The 22,502-nt window shown below is 47.6% G+C and overlaps 1 protein-coding gene and 2 non-coding genes across 3 annotated transcripts; 2 read left to right on the plus strand and 1 right to left on the minus strand.

The window, feature by feature from the left end:
* Positions 1-937: 937 nt before the first annotated feature.
* ALOXE3 (arachidonate epidermal lipoxygenase 3) lies at positions 938-21,387 on the minus strand. The gene is made up of 15 exons (XM_039847278.1): positions 20,305-21,387; positions 19,497-19,701; positions 18,329-18,410; positions 17,676-17,795; positions 17,234-17,359; positions 15,222-15,325; positions 14,471-14,643; positions 13,558-13,701; positions 13,265-13,468; positions 13,085-13,171; positions 12,384-12,553; positions 11,648-11,769; positions 7,002-7,102; positions 6,254-6,424; positions 938-1,849 (listed from the first exon to the last, which is right to left on the minus strand). Exons 1-15 carry the CDS (start codon positions 20,449-20,451, stop codon positions 1,670-1,672), a joined length of 2,136 nt encoding a protein of 711 aa, XP_039703212.1. The 5' UTR covers positions 20,452-21,387; the 3' UTR covers positions 938-1,669.
* Positions 21,388-21,618: 231 nt separating this feature from the next.
* Positions 21,619-21,691, plus strand: TRNAK-UUU (transfer RNA lysine (anticodon UUU)). The gene has a single exon. It is a non-coding gene; the product is annotated as a tRNA-Lys (tRNA).
* Positions 21,692-22,239: 548 nt separating this feature from the next.
* On the plus strand, positions 22,240-22,311 carry TRNAQ-CUG (transfer RNA glutamine (anticodon CUG)). The gene has a single exon. It is a non-coding gene; the product is annotated as a tRNA-Gln (tRNA).
* The last annotated feature ends 191 nt before the right edge of the window (positions 22,312-22,502 follow it).

Genomic DNA, 22,502 nt, shown 5'->3' on the forward strand with positions numbered 1-22,502 from the left:
TCCCAAGATGCAGGTACAAGAAGTGAAATCTGACCTTTAACTGCCCCTACTTCCATCCCAGGTAATGTGACTGGCCAGAGAGAGACGATGATCAGAGTTTGGTCAGTCACAGAATTTGACACAAGAGGCAAAGGAGGTAATGGGGCTGGATCTGAGGTCTCGGGAAGTAGGAAACAAGAAAGTGTTTAGTGGCTAGAGAGAAAGGTACAGATAACTGACGTGAGGGCTGCACGAGTCTATACTTAAGGGCTGCGGGCCAGAAGGGAGAAGAGAAGACTCCTAAGATTACCATCTGCTTCAGTCGAGATAGGCTAGATTATGCTGCAACAACAATCCCAAAATCTCAATAATTTAACCCAACAAAAGTTTCTCAGCTCTATGTCCAACTCAGGTCAGCAGGGACCTCTGCCCTGGTCAGTCCCTCAGAGGCAGAAGTTGCTAGAAGTGCCATCTCAACACATGATTCTAGAACAGCAGAGGCAGAAAGAAGAAAACTCTGAAGGGGTCATGAAAGTAATTAAACGCTCCAGCCTGGAGATGACCTGCATTACTTCTGCTCATAGCTTGTTAGCCAAAACTCATCTGGGACTCCACCCACCATAAAAGAGCTAGAGGTTGAGTCTTCCATGAGTCCAGAAGAGGAACCGGATCTTAGTGGCAACACTAACAATTCTCACACCCAGAAGTTGGATTCTCAGGCTTTGCAAAATACCTACTTTTTCCTATCATCCCCTTGAATCTGAATATTCTTTCACTCCTCAATGAATGACACTCTCTAGGAAGTGAAAGCAGGAATGTGGTGGGTTGAACTGAGAGGTTTCCTGTCTCCAGAACTGGTGATCCAGGAACTCACTGCTGCTCCATCCTTCTCCAACCCCCTGGTACTCCATCTGCCTACATACATACACACATACATATATTAAAACAAAAACAAGATGGGAGCCAAATATATTGTTTTTTATTGAACTCACTGGGCTCAAGAGCAGCAACAAAAAAAGGAGGGGGGGTGGTAGTGTGGATGGAACAAGAGCTGGGGAGAGACCCTATAAACACCCAAGCCAGGAAGCCTGGTCCTGAGAACTGCAGCTAGAGGTCCAAGTAAGCTAGGATCTAATTCTAACTCTCTCCTTAAAGATGCTGGGATCAGAGAGGACCACATGGCAGATCTAGGGCATACATCCTTTCTTGCCCAGCTTCCAGGCTCTTCCAGAGAAGGAAGTTGGATTGGTTAGTCCTAGGCTTGGAAGAACATAGAAACAAAAAGAAAAGAAAAAAGAAAAAGAGTTTGGGAATGGGGGAGGATTGGAAAGGAGAGCTCAGAGTCCCAAGCTGGGGGTCCCAAAGGGAGTGGGTAGATTTTGACAGAAGGAAGTATGAGGCTGACCAAAGTAGGGAAAGGGGTAAATGAGGTTTCTTCCTTTTGGAGTGTCTGTTGTGCGTTTCATTTTAGTCAGCAGTTTCCCACCCTGGGCACTGCTGTACTGGTCTCTCAGAGCTAAGGGCCTACTTCATATGATGCTAGAGCCATCTTAGGTGGAAAAAGTCCCCACCTGCAGAGGAGACAGTTCAGGCTGATGGAGAACAGGGAGGGTGAAAGAGCCTGGAAGATCCGTAGAAGCTGGCCCTCCTCATGCTTGGGCCTTTCTTCCAGGGTGGTAGGAGGAGGGGATTAAATGGAAACGCTGTTCTCGATGAGGGGAGGGTCCAGGTAGGTGTAGGGCAGCGCCAGGCCCTGGTTCCGTTCCCGGATGTCCCGTGAGATCTGGGCTAGACGGCTCTGGAAGGCTGCGATGCTCCGCTGTGGAGCCTCCTCGGTGAAGTGCTGGTCTGGATAGGTGCCCAGGTGCCGCTGGAAGAAAATCAGGTGCGGGGTCAGGATGATGTTCAGGACGGGATGGAGAATAATGAGAGGAGACCACATGTGCCAACAAATACAGTCACGGTTGCTTCTAAGGACATGAATCAGCCACAGCTACTGTAAGCGCAAACCCTTCAAACCACAACACCAAACCACCACTCCAGGCAACTGGCACAGAGCATCCCTGACACCCACAGCCCACGGAGTGTGGGGCCAGAAGCCTGCCAACCTAAAGTTCGTGCTCCCTCTGCTGGTAATCCTTTGCCTGTTACTCTGACTCAGTTTCTGCATGAGAAAATGCATGGATTGAACTAGAAAATCTTTAAAGGTCCCTTCCAGTGTCTGATCCACTGTTCTGTGAACTAAAAGAACACAATCACATTCATAACACAACTGAAATCAATGTAAACATGCTCCAGCAAATATGCCCTATTACCTCACAATTTCACAAAAGTCAACCCCTGAAGACAACCAGGTCTGAGGTATCTTCCCAATCACCCGACATAATGAAACTTTTGCCAACACAATCGCCATCACCATACATTGTCACATTGTATATCATGGCCAACCACAATCAAGAAATATTGGGATGAACTTGAGTCGATGCCATCCTGTGGCAGTACAGGACTGCCCCTTCTCTAAAATCACATCACAACCAGTTCATGGTGTGGGCCTCCTAACCAGCTCACATTTCCCATCCAATATAACCTTCATACAATATAACTGTTGCCAATAACATTGATGTTTAAAAAATTCTTCATTTTGTTTTATTTTGCTGGCAAAGCCTCCTAAAACAGTACTAAATAACAGCAGTAACAGTGGCATTGTTTTCTTGTCCCTGACTTTAATGAGGAGACCTCATTATTATTCTACCGTAAGTACAGTGTTTTATTTTCTGAAATATACTTTTTATCAAAACTCTATAAACAAGTTTTAGTTTACTTTTTATTAGTAATGGCTGTTCATACTTATCAAATGCTTTTTCTGCCTATGTTGAGATGATTATATGGTGTGTTTCTTTTTTGACGTAACAAATAATATTGTTAGATTTCATAAGGTTGAATCAACCTTTCATTCCTTTCATTCTTAGAATAAACTAGACTTTGTCATGGTGTATTATTGTTTTACTATTTACTATTGGCCTTCATTGGCTGCTGATATATTTTTAAGATTGTCATAGCTAAGTGGAACAAGTTTATAATTTTATTTTCTTAATTACAACTAACATGTTGCAAGCACTTTACATGGATTATAACAATGGCACAACAATCCTGTAAGACAGGTACTCTTATCATTCTCACTTTATAGCTAAAAAAAACTGAGGCTTGGAGATGCCCAATTACATACCCAAGGTCACATATGTGGGACATGTAGATCTAGGATGAGAACCCTCTACCTGAGACTCACCTCTTTTCTGAAGGGCACTACATTTGCCAAGTGCTGGTATCAGCGTCCCCAGTAAAACAGAACCCAGTAAAATGATTTGCGAAGCTTCTAGCCTTTTCTATACTTTCAAGCAGTTTGAACAACTTAGAAATTACTTGTTCCTTGAAGGTTTATTAGAATCTCCTTTGCAAGGGCAGAGAACAGATCCTTTACAACCTTTTCTGTTCATATATGATTTTCATCTCTTCTGGTGTTGTTTTGTTTATGTAATCATTTATTTCATCTATATTTCCACATTTGTTTGCCTAAAATTATAAATTGTATTTTCTTCTAATTTTTTCAATCTTCTCTGTATTAATGGCTATCTGTCTTTTTTATTCCTAACGTACATTTACGTTCTTTTTTCTTGATCATAATTGTCTCTGGTTTCTTACTTTTATTGTTTTTTTTTCAAAGAATCGGTTTTATGTCTTATGTCTTATGTCTTACCAAATTGACCTCCAATTTCTGAAACTATAGTGTAGCTGTCAAAAAAGCAGCACATAGAAATATGACAGACTGATTTGAAAGCCTACTTACTGACTGTGTGACCTTGGGTAAATTGCTTCATGTCTCTGAACCTGTTTTCTCCCCTATAAAATGGAACTACTATTTGCCAAACACTTATATACTAGGCACTTTATTAAGCATTTTAAATATAGCTACTTATTTAATTTGTATTTTAAAATAGTGGACATGTGATATTTGATTTAATGACTAATACATGATAGATCCTCAAGAAGTGAGAGCTGCTATTATTTGGTAGTTGTTACTACAATTTTCTAGGTTAAACTTCCCACTGGCCCATGGCGAGGGAACCCTCCGCCTTCATCCTCTTGCCTACTCATCCCTCTCCACCGTGATATTGTGGTTTATAACAAGAAATATATATTTGGTCTTCCTCTTATTCCTGGCACAGAGCTCTTAAAACCCTTATAATTTCGTGATAGAATGTTACAGGTGTCTTTTGCTATTCAAAATAAGCCCCTTTTAACCTGAGTTATTGAGGTGACTTCTGGAAAGCCCCTAAGGATGGGATGCCACTGGAATCAACCATAAGATAAAAAGGTTGGAACTTACAGTCCCATCCCCCAACCTCTGGGGAGGGGAGAGGGGCTGGAGGTTAAATTAATCCCCAAGGGCCATGATTTAAACAATCATGCCTATGTAATGAAGCCTGCATTAAAAAATCCCTAAAGTACAAGTTGAGAGAGCTTCCAGGTTGGCGAACATGTGAGAGCGTGGCACACCCCTTCCCATACACCTTGCTCTGTGCAGTTCTCCCATCTGGCTGTTCCTGAGTTGTATCTTCTTATAATAAACCAGTTATCTAGTAAACAGTTTCCTGAGTTCTGGGAGTTGTTCCAGTAAATGATCAACCCTGAGGAGGGGGCTGTAGAAATCTCTGATTTATAGCTGGCTGGTCAGAAGCACAGGTGACAACCACACTTCCTATTGGCAATTGTATCTGAAGTGGGGAGTGGCAGTCTTGTGGGACTGCGCCCTTAACCTGTGGGATCTGACACTATTTCCAGATACATAGTGTCAGAATTAAGTTAAATTATAGGCCACCCAGGTAGTGCCTGAGAATTGCTTGGTGTGGGAACAACCCCCACACATTTGGTGGCCAGGAGTATTGAGTGAGAGTATTGAGAGTAGTAATAGAGTATTCTGTGAGAAGACAAAAAACAGAGTTTTTCCTTTATAAAAACAGAAGTGAATGTCTTCAAATCCTTGGGAGCTGAGACTGGAAAGAATCAGTATACAAGGGATGAGTTTCTAGCATTCCCAGGCTATGAGATGGTAAGTTAAAACTTGTTAAGGAGATAAATTATCCGCAGCAAATGGAGTCAAGCATGAGAAGTGAAGATATTCGTATAACGTCAGAGAACTTGTAAACAAGACCAGGAAGGCAGAGGCATGACTGATAACTCAATGTATAAATTGAGATGATGGTAATTGATGATTAAATGGCTGCTCCCCTATAAATCCTAGCCAACGTAACTGCCTCTTCCCTGTCATTACTGCCTCCAAATTTGCACCTCCCATTCATCTACACAGCCAAAGAAGCACTTTTGCTAAAACACAAATTTAGCCACATCACCCCAGGCTTAAAACTCTTCGGTGGCTTCTCATTGTCCTCTGAATGAATACTGTGCCTTCGCTGAACCATTTGTGATCTTACAGACACACCAGCGGACTCTTGCCTTCATTTCACTTCAGTTCAATCTTCCTTCCCTCTGCCTAAAAAATTAACCCTGCCCCTCCTTTGTCTGCCAAACTCTTACTTGTCTTACAGGTTTCAGCTTAGATGTTACTTCTTCCAAGAAGCCTTACTGGGTTCACCCAGATTCAGTCAGGTTCCTCACCTCTACCACTGGCCCATGGGGAGGGAACCCTCCACCCTCATGAGGACAGGGTTCACATCATCCCATCAGTGTCTATCACATTGCAGGTGCTCAAGAAGTACATGTTCAAATGGAATAATTAGTACATTAATAATTCCTACAGCACTGTAGTGTCCTTTTTCACGTGTGTATATATCTCCTCAGCTAGACAGTAGGATTCTTGGAAACAGAAATGCTTAACTCAACTTTATATGCCTGGTGCCCAGTACTCTGTTGACATATGGAAGGTATACATATGGAATGTTTGGATGAATGGATGAGTGGTTGATGGATGAATGACTGATGGATGAATAAATGGTTGGATGGATGGATGGATGGATGGATGGATGGATTGGTAAACTGGTGAATTGAATGGATGTTGTACCCTACTTACTAAACTGGTATTTGCTTCAATATATGTCTCTTGGGATAATTTCCTGAAGAAACTGAAGAACACAGAGCAATTCAGCAGTGGACATAAATGCCACCGTCAGCCCCCAAGCTCCCCCTAAAATAGCTGCTACCACCACCACTGTCTAGGCCCTGCAAACCCCAATCCCTTCACCCCACCCTATATACACACCTGGTCCTTGGGCTCTTGGCTGACCAACCAGAAGAGGAGAAGGTTGTTACAGGTGACGTTCACTTCTGGGAGGGTCTCTAGGTAACTCTTCAGGGTGGTCGTCCCCTTGATCTGGGGTGGGGGCTGCCTCATGGATGATGGGGCATTGGGCATCCAGGCCCCAAAGTCATGCTGTGGAGACCCCCATCCAAGCTGAGTCAACTGGCCAGAGGGGAAGGACCAGCTCCATCAGCAGCAGCATCCCTGATACTGCCCCTACAATCCCAGGTTTTGCAGTTGGGAAATGAGGGGATTGTGGAAAGAGAGGGAGGGGTATAGGGTAGAAAGTTCTAGAAGTGGGGCAGAAGCCTGGCTCATCCCTTGTTACTCCCCACCCCAATGTTCCAGAACTGTGTAAAGTGAATCACCAAAGGAAAGAGGAGGACCCAGAGAGGAGGTAACCCTAGAAATGGGCCTTGGGCTGGCATACCACACAGAGCAATCTGATACTCCACTTGGCTGCATCCTAGCCTGACAGGAGCCCATAAATCCTACTCCCTACAAAACACCAGCTTAAGTTACCATTACAACCTTGGATCCAGCTCCACCTCAATCATCATTCAATACCAGCCTTTTACTCCACCAAGTTGCTACTCAAACCCCATCCCTAATCATAAATCCATCCCGACCCTGATCCACCCATGCTTTCAATCCAAACTCTAGCCTCGCGTGCATTGTGTGACCCAATGTCCCCTAGGCCTGCCCTCACCTGCCCACTGTTGACAGCGGCATGCTGGGCAGAGCAGTTGAAGATGATTGCAGTGAGGAACTTCACTAGCTCTTCCGAGGTGCACAGCCGGCTTGGGAAGCCTGGGTGTGGGAGGAAGGAAAGGGTGTGGATGGAGAGGACTGGATTCCTAGGGGCAGCTCTGGGCTGGGGCTCAGTACATGGGGAGAGTGAGGATGTGAGGGTTGAACAATTGGCCACCACTGTCATTAGACTATGATTAGGGTTGGGCTGAGGTTAGAAATGGTCATCACCAAGGCTCATGGTTTCTAAATGGGGTCAGGATAAGAGCTGGGTGCTGGGATCAGACCAGAAATGCCCAGCCAGCAGAGCCCACAGAGCAAGAGCCAGATTCAAGCTGACAGCCAAGCTGCCTCTCTCTGACCACCAAGGCACTTCTGTCTGCAGCCCATATTGGCACTTAATGATTTAATTCTACTCAGTTCACCAAGATTTGACCAAGCACCCAGTAGTGGATCATCAGCTACTAGACTTAGCAGCAGGAACAGACAACCAGAATGTGCTACTCATAAGTTGACAGTGATGGAAGCAGAAGGAAGCTTTAAGGCCCAGGGCTTGGCTCTTTGAGGAGAGAGCAGGCAGGCAGGCAGAGCACTGGGGCTAATCTAATTGGGGGCACTCCCCCGGAGGAGGAGAAGGGGCCTCCCTGAGTAAGAGTGAGTGAGCTTTGAATGGAAAAAAGATGACAGAGGAAGACATTTCAGCTCTTGGCTCTCTTCTCTCTGTACCTCACTGGTCTCATTCAAGTTTACAGTTTTAACCACCTCCCACTGGCTGACAAGTTCACATCCCTGGTTCCCGCTGGCCCCTGAACTCTAGACTCAACAATGGGCTTAAATCTGCAGCTGCTACCTGACAGTCTCACCTAAGTGTCTATGAGGCATCTCAAACTTAACATCTGCAAAACGTAATGCTTGACTACCTACCCCCACACCCATCCCTCCCACAGTGGTCCCATTTGATACTCTTTACCCTGTGCACTGCTCTTTTTATTTCATACCACAAATATCAGCAAATACTTCCAAAAGTTGATTTTATCTCATTACCTCCAAACTCCGCCCCTACCCAGTCTCCATCATCTTGTTCCTGGATGAATCTGACTGCTTCCACCCTTATCACTGACAGCCGAAGTGAGTGATCCTTTAGAAGCATAAATCCAGTTATGTCACCCCTTGCTAAAACCCTCTAAGGGCTCCCCATCTCACTTACCTCACCAAGGCCCTGCTTGATCTGGCTCTGACTTCTTCTCTGACCTCATTCCCTTCTCGACTTTTTCCCTCTCACTCTAGTCTAGCCACATAGGCCTTCCTGATATTCCTCATGCCACCCAGGATGCTCCCACCTCAGGGCATTGCTCTCCCACCTCTGCCTTCATGCTCTTATGTCAGCTATCCACAGAACCAGCTCTCTCACTTCCTTCACATCCCTACTCAAACATCGCCTCCTCAGAGAGGCCTTTTCTGACCACCTATTGGAAATTACACTCTCACCTTGACACATTTAGTGATTTCTGATGCCGTATCATTCTTTTTAGCATTCATAACCACCTGACATATCTGTTTGTGATCTGTATCTCCCCGCAAGAATGTTAAACTCCATAAAGGCTGGAATTTTTGTCTGTCATATTCACCTAGAAGAATACTGAATACATATTAAGAGCTCAGTAATGACTGGTTGAATGAAGTGAATGCTTGAGAGGGTAAGAAGCCACAGTGGGAAGGAATGGGGCATAAACAAGGTGAAGGGTCAAGGAGGGTACTTCTTAGGGGTGAAGTTGCAGCCGTGTGCCAAGCCAGGTGGTTTATGGGCACTATTTCAGAGGATTACCAAGGCAGCACTTCACAGGCTTGGCAGGCAAGCATCAAGAGGCTGGGAGAGGTGAGACTGGTTGAGAAGCAGCTGCCACAATGCAAGAATAGAGGACTGAAACTAGGGTTGTGACAGTGAAAAATAACAAGAATAGGGTTAGCCACCCAACTGGATTTAGGAAGAGAGGAAGGCAGAGGGGAACATGAGTCAAAGATGGCTCCAAAGTTTGGAGTCAGGAAGACTGGAGAGAGATTGATGCAATGGAGAGGTTTGGAGGAAAGGCTGGAGGAAAGGTTTGGAGCAGACAGAGAGGTTTGGAGGAAAGGCTGGGTATCTGACTCGGGGTGTGTAGGAATTTTCTGAATGTTCTGTTCGTGGTTGATATTCTAACCTCGAGGGCTGAGAATAATAAAAAAGTAAAGCAGTCAGATCACCTATGGGAATTTTTCTATAGCTCATGATACTTTTTCCCCTTAAAATATGTAGCAAAAGGCATACTGACTAAGGTTAATGAATTTCACCTTAAAACATATGAATCTAGGATAAGTTTGTATTGATCGGGAGAGATGTTTGTCAATTTGAAGAATGTTTTGATGTGTTAAATCAGAGACAAGTTTAATAAAGTAAGATAGGAGAGTTGAGCCAAGAGTAATTATATCCCCCTCTGGGTCTTAAATAGGAAACAGACAACCCCAAAGAGAACTGCCTCCAGAAAGAGGAGTAGTCAGAATCAGAACTGCCCATGATTAACAGTAGGCTTGCAAAGCATAAGGAGGGATCACCCTTTATAAGATTCAAAAGTGATCTGGCTGTCACTGCCTTTACCGAGAAATCACTCTTGGTATCACTAGTAGTGAGACAACCTGATATATGAGCCTCCCAAGATGATGCAATGTGGAGAACAGAGCATCACCTGAGAAATAGTCTTGCCAAAAGTATTTAACCTTTAGACATTACTTCCTTTAGATATTACAGGGGCTAGAGGAACAAAGAGAATGACATTATGAGGAAGCAATTAGATAAATTCAGAAGGTAAGACATTCTGTGGAACTAGTCCTGGCTTTTCAATAGTTCTTGTCAGATGCCATGTAATTTAAAAAGGGAAGGGGGATGTTGTCCTAAATTAAGAGACTTTAGAGTCAAAACAAATATATCATGTGGTCCTTGACTGACTCCAGAATCAACAGAATCATCTAAGGGAAAATGAGACAAATGAGTAAATTTGAATATGGACTAGGAAAGGGCAATATTGGAGATTATTGTCAATTTGGTTAGTGTAATGACAGTATTGTGGTTGTGTAGAAAAATGTCATTTTTTGCAATGCATATTGATTAGGAGTAAAATATGAAATATTATATAATTACTTTAAAAGACTGGCAGTAAATAAAAGCAACAGATTAATCAGATATGGTAAAGATGTTAGCAATTGTTGAATCTGGGTGGTGAGTAAATAGGTATTCATTACATTATACTCTATTTCTCTATGTGTTTAAATATTTTCGTTTTAAAAAAAAAGCCTTGGAGCCAATTATAGGTAGGGCTGCAAAAGCTGTTCATTCTATTTGTGGGTGACCTGAGGCCATTCGTCCTCCCAGGATCTCCCCAGACAGGAACTCCTCTGGGTGGCCACCAGAAGCACTAAGTCAGCTAAAAGCCACATCCCTGCTGAGAGGAGATGTCCCAGGCAGTGAGTCTTCCACCCTTGGGCCAGGGCTGGGGGAACTGAAGGTGGACATTTGTGCCACTTTGAGCTTTTCCTTCTCTTCCACTACACCCAGATATAGAGGCCTCATCTGCATTTTCCAGAGCCTAATGTACAGACCACAGTACAGCAGCACTAGGGAAATAGGCTATGAAGAGTAGCAATGGGATGTATAAACCAAGCAAGGCCTAAAGTCCTTCTGTAGTGGGATGACTTATAGTTTTCATGTGCTGGTCTGAAGAGTGACTTCGAGACAGCTAACGAGAAAAGTCTTTCGGGGAATGGGAAGTGGGGGATTTCCAAGCATGGAATCATCTACAAAGGAGAAACAGGAGAAAGGATTATTCCATTAGGGAGGGGTAGAGAGAGGAGACAGTGATACAATATAAGCCAACAGCTGGGATGGGGAGACGGCAGGGATCTGGGAAGAAGTGGGAGGTTCAGAAGAATGTGTTCTCCCTGGAGCTAAGAGAACACTTTCAGAAAGGTAGGGTGTCTGGGCACCTGCTTGGCACTGAGGTTTAGCAAAGTAGGTCTACCAGGGGGCTACTGGTGTTGGTGGGCCATAAAAGCCTCTCAGCCAGTGTCAGAAGAGAGAGGAAAGTTAGGGTTAGGTGACAGGAGTAAATAAGGAAGAATTAGGCAGCAGCAAACCACCCCACTCCTTGAAGCCAAAGGAAGTGAGAGGGGTTGATGGCTGGAGGGGCCACCTGGCAGGATAGTCATGAGATAGTATGAGAGAGGGTTCCAGAATCTTTTGTGTTTGAGGCCAGAGATGGCTCCTATCACATGATGTGACACATCCATAGAGCTCAACAAGCAGAAGTGAATGGGTGGGCTCGGGCTTGTGAAAGTCTAGAAGGGACCGGAGGGGCACAGGGTTGTGGTTGAAAGCAAGCACTTTGGAGACGATGGGAGCTGGCTCTGGATCCTGCCTCTGCCACTTGCTGCGTAGCCTTCTTTGTGCCTATTCCTCATCTATTCAGTGGGGCTAATAATAGGATATACTTCAAAGGCTGATCAATAAATAGGAACTGATTAATGGTGGGGCCAGGAGGAGTACTAGGTCATTGGAAGATTATGGTTGGAGGATACCTGAGCTTTCCCGGCCCAGAAACGCCCGAACAAAAATCTCGTTGACCCAGGCTTGCAGCTCCGAATCCTGCTGCACAGACGCATCACTGGGATAATAGTAGCCCACGATTTCTGAGACAAAGCTGCAGGAAAGAGATGCCCATGCCATGGTGGTGACCTTAGGCTCAGGTCTGGCCAGAAAACCAAGGTCCACTGCCACTCAGGCTGGGAAGAGCCAGCTGATCACAGTCCACTGAGAGTTCACAGGAGTTCAGTGAGGACTCTCAAATGCAGTTGGAACATGAGTGCCTAGGCTTCTCTCAAGTCTCACCCCCACTTCTGAGTCATGGGTGCTCTGGGCCTTCTTCTTGCACAGGCGGGCAAGCGAGTATAGAGGAGAGCCAGACTCATGCTGCATCCCCTCCCCACTCAGCACCCTAGAGAAAGGAAGACCTGCCTGCCTGGAGGCCCCAGTCTACGTCTAGATGTTTCACCTTCTCTGGGCATCCTGTCCTTCCCGTCCCTTCCTCCACTGTGTTCACACATAGCCCAGCCCCTCCAGCCCGAAGCTCCCATTTCACAGGAGACCCCAACCCCAACTCTCACCCTTGGGAGTGCTCCATGCTTGGGCCGGAGAACACCTGGAACCCCCAGCACTAACCACCCTAGTCTGCATGAGCACAGAGGTCCACACTGCCCCTGGGCTAGGAGGAGGCCCTGTTGGAGCCAGATTGACTACAGTGTCCCAGGCCTATACCTTTCAATGGCCGCCCAGATCTTCAGACCATCATCTCGGTAATGGTAGTTGGGAATGGTCATGACACCGCGGGCCCGCAGGCTGTCCGGGAGGCAGAAATTGGTGTAGGTGAAGTGAGCCAGACCGGTGCTCATGAGGTAGAGGAGGCCTTGTCTCCCTATGGACGTGACCTGAGGACACATCACAGCTCAATTCCCAGGCCCTCCCATCCCCAACCCACTGCCTGGGGATGAGATGGGACAAGTGACTCAGAGGAGGGGATTTTTCAGTTAATCAGGCAGTCCAAGACCACAGATCAAACACCCATAGGGGCCTGACATGAGCTGCGCATATTGCTGCCCTACATGCATAGGAGGTAATCCTTAAGTATTTGGTAACTGAAAGAATGAACTGTTGTTAGGAAGGCAGAGAGACGAGAGCAGGGCTTGGCGCAGGGTCAGCAAGGAGCTGTGCTTAGGCGGAGGGTGCCCCATCCACCTCAAAGAGTATTTGGAACGGGGTCTGAGGGGGTGGGGCCCTTGGGCGTGATTGGTGGGCGGGGACAGGATTTGTGGGCAGGGCAAATAGGAGACTTGGGGGAGGGGGGCTTGGAACTGGATGACAGAATGGGATTGGAGGCTCAACAGGCTTGAAGGCGGAGCAAAGTGTATTCCGGGGCCGTCCCTCAGAAACTGGGTGGGCGGGGGGCTGGGAGGCTGCACCTTGTCCACCAGGCCCTCGGGGTTGAGCAGCGTGGCGCGGGCGATGGTGTTCACCTGCAGCGTGTAGCGAGTGTGGGGAAGCAGGAGCTGCGAGTGGGATGAATTCACAGGAGCCGAAGGTCAGGGGAGAGAGCCACCCTGGCACCACTCCCTCTGGCCCCTCCCGGGGGTCACACAGACCTTAAAGATAGGATGACAGAGCGGCAGCTGACGCAGCGTGGCCATGGCGAAGGCCTCGCACAACAAATGCGTGCACAAGAAGTGCGTGTTATTCTCGTGCACCAGGAACTCAGAGTTGCGCACCCACGTCTTAGCCAGCAGCCAGTCCCAGTCGGAGTCAGTGGGCAAAAAGATGGGGCTGTCGGGCCCCGGGATCTGGCTGAGCTACATTCAAAAATAATAGGGGAGTGAGGCTCAAGACAGCCAGTGTGCCCCCTGAGACTCCGCCCCCGGAAGTCCCGCCCCAGGCTCACCTGGATGGCCAAGGGCATTAGCGACCCCTCCGGGTTGAGCCACAACAGGCAGAGCGGGGCGGCCACGTACTGCTGGCGACCGTTTAAGCAGTGGACAGGGGCCTCCGCCAGGATCCAGTAGTCGGCTAGGAAGATGTGCCCCCTCTGGGGAAGGCGCAACAGAGCTTCAGAGTACCCTTCCCGCCCGCGCTCCACTTTCCTCCCTGTTCTCTGCCCACTCCTACCCCAGCACGGGCCTCAGTAAAGCTTAGCGCCTGCACTAATGGCCAACACTGGGTACCCCACCCTTCCCAGAATGTCCGGAATGAGGTCCAGCAGAGTCCCTTCTTGTGCAACCTCTCACCTGGCTTCCCAGCTTGGACAAGCCAGCACCCTCTCCCCCTCTACCCATGTCTGGTCCTTCCTATTCTCACCACAGATGACCTCAGTGTATCCGACAACAGCAAAATTACCAAACACATCTCCAACCTTCTGCAGGCTACCTGAGGGGATTGGCTGCCCCAGAGAGACTGGATCATCAACTTCTCCCACACCCTCCAAGCTCCTAGTTCCGCATGATTGTTCCTGCTGTATCTAGTGGCACTGCCTTCGGTGTGTCCTAAAAGAGCTTTCTTCCGGCCTCAGCACTCAGGATCTTGGAGGCCCCAGAACAGAGGCAGAGCCTCCTCCTCCAAATTGTCCTGTTCATTCTTATCTCTTCAGTGAGCCCTGGTCATTCAAATCATTTTACCAGACGCCATGTCAGGCCTCAAGCCATTCCAAGCCCCATTTAGCCCTCATTCACATCTACCATACTTAAAAGGTACAGAGTCAGGACTGCTCAGAAGATTAGGCCTGCAGGCTGGATGCAGCACCAGCCATCCCATCCTTACCCTTTGCACCAATCCTTTGTCCATAGTGGCAACTCACCCACCTCTAGCTCAGTCTGCAGGCAGGTGCCAGGTCCCAGCAAGTGGGCCACCATGTCATTGGTGACAGGCAGCTTGCTGGGCAAGCTGGAGAGGCAATGGAGCATGACAGGATTGACGCCATTCAGGTACTGGTACCCAAAAAAGTGGTCCTCACACCAATGCTCTGTTACATACTCTAGGGTTCAAGAGACAGGAGATGGTTGGTCTGGAAACTGCTTCCCTAGATCCTGCTCCTGCCCAGGCTTTTGTTCATCACTATGGTTTAGGTTTTCCTCACAGCAACCCTATGAAGTAGGTATAATTCCATCTTCAATTTAACACTGGACACTGAGAGTCAAAGAGATGGAGTAACTTGCTCAGTTAACTGGCAGAACAGGGATTTGGACCTAAGTCTAGCCTCAAAGCCCAGAACTATTGGTGGGGCGGGGGTTGCGAGAAGGGGTATAGTTAGAAGAAAAGAGGCTGGTGCCCCTGAACAGGATCAGGACTCCCTTAATGACCTTTGATCTCTCCCAGGCAAGTGTAGTATCTATCCATCCTCACTCCCCTATTCTTGTGTCTTCTCAGAGGAAGGGGAGATGTGTGGTCCTAAGGGCAATCTGTGAAACTGCTACCAGTGAAACCAGGAGTCCCTCCCACTGGAACCCAGCATGTCTCTGAGAGAGCTGGAGGAGAGTGCTTTCCTAGGATAAGCAGGGGGTCTGAGCATGAGGTAGAGTGGAGGATGAACATCTCCTGCCTTGCTCTGCACACCTGAAGTGAAAGTCTTGTGGCACCAGAAGATATTCCGGATGTCATCCAGCTTCTTCCAGGACCCCTTTCGGTCTATCAGTCCTCGAAGCTTCATGCCCAAGGACCTGAGGAGGAGGAAAAATAAGGGTGGGGCCTGAGGCTGCCAGGGCACTGCGTCCCCAGCCTAAAGGCCCGGAGGAAACTGACAAGGTCAATGCCCAGAGCAGAGTGTCCAACAGTCCACATAGGAGAAAAAGTCTAGAGGCCAGCTGAGGCTTTGTAGGGGTGGCTCCACATGTGTATGCAAAGGTGGCACACGTGGCCATGTGGTACAGAAAAGTAATCGTCATTGGCATTTTGGGCTGCTTTCTCCAAGCTTCTATCTTGTTATAGATCTTCACTGGCTCTCCTTTTCCTACAGAACAAAGCCCCAACTGCTAAGGCTGGCTAGGAATCTTCCTGCCAGCTGGTTTCTATCAATCTTTCTAGCTTTTTCTCCCACCCTGTGCACTAGACAAGGCTAACCAGCACCTCTTTGCTAAATACAACCAGAGATATACTTTATACCCTGGACTGATAATGGTGAGATTAGCAACCCAAAGGACATGCACTTTTCACTTTGTGGATGTCTGTACTGTTTGAATTTTTTTTACAATAAGCATATATTATTTTATGATCAGAAAAAAATGTTTAAAGTGAAGTCTGCTTTCCCTCCTGTCCAGGGATTTGCTCAAGCTATGCCTCTTCTAGAAAGCCATCTTCTACATCTCTACCTACTATCAAATCTATCTGTTCTGTGTGCATTTTACATGCAACATCCTTCATGAAGCATAGTCTGATCACTCCCAAATGCATGCCTCTTGTGTATCTTTCACAAAATTCGTATCACTCCCTTTGTTACATTATAAACCCAATGTACTCATATCATTTCCCATTATACTACGGGCTCTTATGGCCATGACTTGGCTCTGTATGCCCCAACATACCTAGTTCATAATAATCATTCACTAACTGGGCCAAGTCAAACAGAAGGGAATGCAGGCAGGTTTGTGGCAACTGGTCAACAAGGTAGGCTGTGTAAGAATGCTAATGTGCTGTAAAGAGTGTGGGTACCTGGAGAGGGCAGAGGGCAAAGGGGAATTAGCAATGTGACAAGCCCAGGGACAACTTCCTGTGTTCTCACTAAGCCGTTCACTCCTCCTTCCACATGCATTTGCTGAGTGCCTGCCCAATCAGGACCCAGGGGATGGGAAAAACTGGGTAGGAGGAGGCAATAAAGGAGAAAGAAAGGGCTTTCCTTTTTCCAAGGGCCTGTCACAAATGTCCTTCACAACACCCCGTAGTAGCCCCACATAAAAGCCCAACTACTGTCCCCTCCTTTCCATGAGTACCTGGACAGCTGCCAAATGCTGGCTCCCTCTTACCACTGGCCCTTCTGTGAGCCCCATGCCAGCTGTCCTGGTGGTCTCCCAGGCCCTCCCCTGGCTAGACCTACATATCCATCTGGGGACCAACTCAGATGACTCTACCTTCTGAGATGCTCCTTGGGACCCTTGGCCCTGCCAGGGCCTCTCAGTGGGCCCTTGTCCTAAAGCCTGAGCCACCTGAAGCCTGCCTGCTCCAAGCTACCACAGACACTCTGGAGTCTCCTCCAACCTTTGCACCCCCTCTCACTAGTCCTTCTCCAAAAGAATCATTCTGGCACAGAGGCCCAGAAGATGATAAGCCAGCTCCTTGCCCTGGCCTCCTCTGGGCCTTCTAATGCAGCCACTGTACAGATGACCAGCTGATCCTCCCACTCCTCCTGCTAAGGTGACCTGGGTTTGCCAAAAACTCACCCACTCTCACCTTCCCTTTCCTCTCCCTAGCTCAAAGACTGTGTCTAAGGAGAGAGGGAGAAGAGCCTGAGGGGCAAAGAGAGGGGAGACTGGGGGCAGGGAGAGAGGAAACTGAGGCAGAGATGTGGCTGTGCATTAAAAGGACAGAGGCAGACAGGAGAGAGAACAGGAGTACAGAGAGGGCAGTTGCCTCACACAGGGATGGCATTGAAGATCAGCGAGGTAGTCTTGGTGGCTGAGTATCGAATATTGGGCTCCATGTGCAGCAGGGATGGGATGTCAATTTTCATGGGGAAGCCAGGCAGGTACCGATTCCCACTGCTGGGGGATGGGAGAGAGTAGGGGAAGAAGAACAGAGAACAGTCAGAGACCTTAAGCTCACTCTCCTTAATCCCTTTCCTCTCTCCTCCCCCAGAAGCCCCAGGCCTCCCTTACTCTGAGCTCTTCCACTGCCCTGTCCTCCTCTTCTCTACTAGGGACCTGGGCCACCCTTGCCCATTTTGCTCCTGACGCTTAAATTAAATTGCACTTATCATGACCCCAACTTCTCTTTCCAGGTGGTCTGGGTTCCATCCTCCCAATGGATCCTTCACTTCATATCCCTCCACCTTCTTCCCAAGCCTGGGTCCTCCCTCACTTGTCATCTTGGTTTGCACAAGGCGTTGTCTTGGTCAAGGCAAATTTTTTGTCTGACTCCATCTCCTCAAAGCAGCTGACGTCCACGATGCCAGGGTAGCCAGGGGCATAGACTTTCCAACTTTCAGGGGAAAGAGTTTAGAGGTGGCAAGTCAAACTTAGGGTATACAGAAACCTTAACTTTTAAAGACATGCTTTGAAAATAAAACTCCTAGAAAACAGCCACTTTCTGGGTAGGTGACAAAGAATCAGAATCTTCTCCCTGAGGCTTCAGATCAGGGTAGCATTTGAAGACGACATAAATGTCCAGGCCTGGTTTAGAGTAGGGTTTGTGTTGGGAGTAAGATCATAACTATTTCGGGGGTGAGGCTAAGGATGGGCTGGGATTCCTTCAATATTAAGGCTATATGTGACATCTGGGTCACATCAAGGACAGCTAGGGATGAGTATGGATTCACTAATGATATTGGGACAATTATTGGTACCGATGTTCTGGGTCTGAACTCAAGGTCAGTATTAGATTGAGGTTTAAATAATGGTCCTGATCGTAGTTTGGCCCACAAAGTTGGAACTGAGGTCAGAGCTAGTAACAGGGTGATTAAGTCTGAGATCAGAATAATGATGGAGAAAGAAGTCAAATTAGGTCACCCTCACCGGTAGCATTCCTGTCGGGCCTGGAGTTCCCGTTTCCTGTGGTCCAGAAGGAGGGGAAGGGAGTCCTGACAAATAGTTCTTGCTGTGGGGAATGAAAATTACTCATCATATAAGTCTTCATTCAAATAACATCTTCTCCAGCAAAGCTTGCTTGAACCCCCTAACCCTTGAACTCAACCCCTCAGTGACATGGATGCCCCATATTCTCTGTGCATTCATCAGTAGAAGGGATTCAGGACAACCTTACCTCCAAATTATAACAATCTACCTAATTGTTTGCATGTATATCTCCTTCCCAAGACTATAAACTCTTTCCAGGCAGAAGTCACATTGTATTCATTTTTTTGTATTCCCAGCATCTAGCATTGTGCCTGGCACTGTGCACATGGCATGCGCTTGACAATATATTTGTGAATGAATATATTTTTTGAAGTGATGAATGGATTACTATTATGATAGATAAGGGTTCAGAGTGAGGTCTATGAATAACTCACTGTGGGCTGAGGGATAATGTTCACTCACTTCACCCTGACCTAGAATAGCATCTCTCACCCTTAAGACTCATCTCAAACCTTAGAGTAACCCTAGTCTTGCCTCTTCAGATCAGACAGCTCAGGAGATATGAGAGTTCAGAGGCTGAAAAAGCTCAAGCCCAGTGTTCTTGAAAGGCCCCCAAATTCAATAAGAAATCCTAACAGCACCTCACTGGAACTTCATCCACACCAGAAAAGCTGGTAGTAGTTGACAGGGCCTTTTTAGCTAAATTCTCTCAACATTCAGGGCTTCTCTACCTGTTGAAATCCAATTACTCAGCTTGCAGGTTAGTTCCTCTCTGGGCTCCAGAGGAATTCACTCTGGGGAAGTACAGGGAGAGTCAGCGGAAAGCAAACGGCCATCTGTGTGTGCTTGTGTCTGTGTCTGGGTGGTGTGAGTGTATATGAGTGCATGTCTAGTCACTGTGTCACCAGAGGGGTAAATACTGCCCAGAAAGCCCTTGAACTTCAGAGTCTTAGAGGCTCACTTTTTTTCAGAAAGCATCTACTTGGGAGCCCTGACTTCCAGTTACCCTAACCCCAACCCTGTTCCCTATACCCTGGGCTCTGGGAGACATCACCCCTAGTCCCAACAGACTTTCTGCAGCACAGGCCAGCCCCTGACTCTGGCCTACCTGTTCCTGGTCGTAGCTCTACGGTGCAGTAGCCCTCAATCCACTGATAGCAGGGGAAGTGGGAAAGGGTACCATCAGGGCCAGTGACACAGATGTGGCTACAGTACCAAGAGTCCTTGGGGAAGAAAGCATAGCGTTCCTTATGTAGACGCAGCAGCAAGAGCTCACCCAGCTCCTCTGAGCAGCGCACCTTGTACTTCTGCACCTGAGGACCAAGAGAACAAGCAGGTTAGAGGCAAGGAACTGCCAAGACTGTCCTTGCACTTTGCAAGGTGCATTTATACCTACATCTATTCTGGCATAGAAACCTGAGCTACTGCTAACCCATGTGGTGCCTTTGTGTGAATCAGAAGAAGCCACCTCTTCATCCAGGCAGAAGCAATCACAGCTACCATAAGCAGAGTGAGTTCTGGATTTTACTAGCCCACTTGGGGGACCACTCCCCCCTCCCCCCAAGACCCACCAGCAAACAATCCTGAGGCCTGGCAGAGGCAGGCAGATCCTCTCCAGAGAAAAGGAAATCCAGACTAAGGGAGTTCAAGCTACTTGCCCAAAGCCCGCCTTCGGTTATGAGAGGAGAAGCTAGGAAGTCAGCAAAATTCTTCTGACCTCCTGCCCAGGGCTCCTTAACAGCCCTGCCTGGGTAAGGTTTATCATATCCAGGAAAGACAGGGACTAGAACAGGGATGGTGAGGAGGTCAGGGCCGGCATCTAGATTTGATGAGCCCTGAAGGGAACATCCTCCCCTCCTTCAGGGTCCTCTGCCCGCCCTGCACCTCAGGGGTCGCTCCTCCCTCTCTGTACTCACCGATCCAGGAGTGAAGTCCCTGCCCAGGCGATCCAGCAACTGCTTGGGGCTCTCACCACACGTGCCCACCAGTATGACGGAGATATTGTCCAGCGTGCCGGCCCCCAGGTAGGGACCAGTGGTCACACGCACGCGGTAAACGGCCATGATGGGGGAAAGGAGGGACGCCCCCACCCCCTGCAAGGTTAGCTCCAGCAGCAGCTGGCCTGGAGGTGAGCCACAGGCCCAGCAAGACTGAGTTGCTGGGCTCTGAGCCACTGGGTAAGGGATATAGGGGGCTGGGTAGGCCTCTGAGGAAAGGCCAAGCTCTCTCTGGGATGATCTCTCTCTCCCGAAGCTCCTGGTATCTGCCCTGGCTCACTGAGGGTTCCCTCACCTCGCCCACACTTGAACCCTAATAATTGCTTGCTTGCTTCTGGCACAGCCAGTCCCTCTGGCTGACAGGACAGGACTCACCCAGATGGATATCAGGAGCCCTCGCCCCATTGGGAAGGGAGGAATCAAGTGCTGAGAAAGAGACAGTAGGTGATGACTGTATGATTGGGACATTGCCCTCCTGCTGCTCAGGGGCCTTATTGATGGTCTGGGGCCCTTGTTCATCTGCCCACGTCCCAACTTCCCCACAAGACCCTTTCTTCCTCTCTCAACCACAACTCGGCACAGAGCACCCACATTCCTACTTGTGAATCATCCATATGAATCATTTTATACAAGTCACACTCAACCATAAATCACACGTGATTACGGCCACACGCAGGAGAGTCGCACACCCAAACCTGAACACTGCATGGGGGTCAGAAACAACTCTCCTGTTACCCCGTACACTGCACCACCATCCCCACTCCTGGCCCACTGTGTCCCCGATCTTTGGCACGCCCTATCTCAATCTCTCCTTTTCAATGGAGACAGTCAGGGGACCGAAGTGGACTCGGGCGTACTTCTTCTGAAGGTCCAAAGTGGCATTCTTTACACTCCCGGCCTGCGCTCAGCTTTCCGGCGGGTGGGCCGGAACGAGGGTGCCAGAGATTTAGGTGGTCCAGATTGGGAAAGGAACCTTCTGGTGGTGGAAGCCCGTAGCCAGCAGCGGCCCCGCGCGGCCAGTCCTGGCACCGCAGCGTCTCAAACTTGGCAGGAGCTGTCTTCGAGAAAGGCCGGATAAGGAGCACGATAAGCAGTCTCCCGCCTTTTCCCGCTTCTTCGGGATCTATGCCTGAGTCCTGTTCCCCCATATATAGAATTCCCTGGCTGTTCTGCTAGCCTGGAATTTCGCAAAAGCAACACTCTTAAAGATTAGATAGGAACGTGTGTTCAGGAGCCCGGATAGCTCAGTCGGTAGAGCATCAGACTTTTAATCTGAGGGTCCAGGGTTCAAGTCCCTGTTCGGGCGTTACACTTTTTCCAATCTGAACATGGCTATTTGCTTTTGAGTGCAATTAATATTAGTATTCCTTCGAACAAAACAAAGGAGAATAACAAGTATACTATTACTTGGTTTTAATAGAAAGTTTTACAAAGTGCGTCAAGGTTTTAGAACGCAGAACGAATACGTAGAAGGGAAGTAGAGAGCAGTACGTATGCAAGCCATATATGCTAATTTAAATTTTCTAGTAGCCTCGTTACAAACAGTAAAAATCAAAAGTCAAAATTAATGTCAAAAACATATTTTTTAACCCAATATATCCGAAATCTTAGCATGTTAATATATAATCAATTGTTTTAAAGTGTTAATGAAATTTTAACAATTTTTTTTGTACTGTCTTCTACGTATGGTGTTTATTTTACACTTAGACTATATCTCGATTTCTATTTCAAGTGCTCGACAGCGGTGTTTCCCTTATCCGACAGCAGTTTTTCTTCTGTGAACGATACAGCATGAAGACACACAAAACAGGAAGTTCGATAGTATATAAAGTTTCAGAGGTAATTTGGGCGTTAGGTTCCATGGTGTAATGGTTAGCACTCTGGACTCTGAATCCAGCGATCCGAGTTCAAATCTCGGTGGAACCTTCTTCTTTTCACTGAATATTAATTAGTATGTTCTATTATAAATTATTTTCATATATGAGGTTCTCTTATGATCCGAGAAGATGTGAAAAGAAAAGCAAACTAGGGCGCTATTTTTTGAACTTCGCAGACTAGGTAATTGGAGCTTGTATCACTCAGAGAACACACAGTAAATCATTTAAATATACAACATA

Source organism: Pteropus medius, unplaced genomic scaffold (genome assembly GCF_902729225.1).
Source record: "Pteropus medius unplaced genomic scaffold, Ma_sr-lr_union100, whole genome shotgun sequence".
NCBI lineage: Eukaryota > Metazoa > Chordata > Mammalia > Chiroptera > Pteropodidae > Pteropus > Pteropus medius.

Bases quoted from the DNA above. Each gene is read 5' to 3' on its own strand.
- ALOXE3 (XM_039847278.1), bottom strand. From the start codon at position 20,451: ATGGCCGTTTACCGCGTGCGTGTGACCACTGGTCCCTACCTGGGGGCC. The intron at 19,702-20,304 runs GTGAGTACAGAG...CTTGGTCCTCAG, and splicing joins GGGACTTCACTCCTGGATCG to GTGCAGAAGTACAAGGTGCG. The intron at 11,770-12,383 runs GTATAGGCCTGG...TCTTTCCTGCAG, and splicing joins ATCTGGGCGGCCATTGAAAG to CTTTGTCTCAGAAATCGTGG.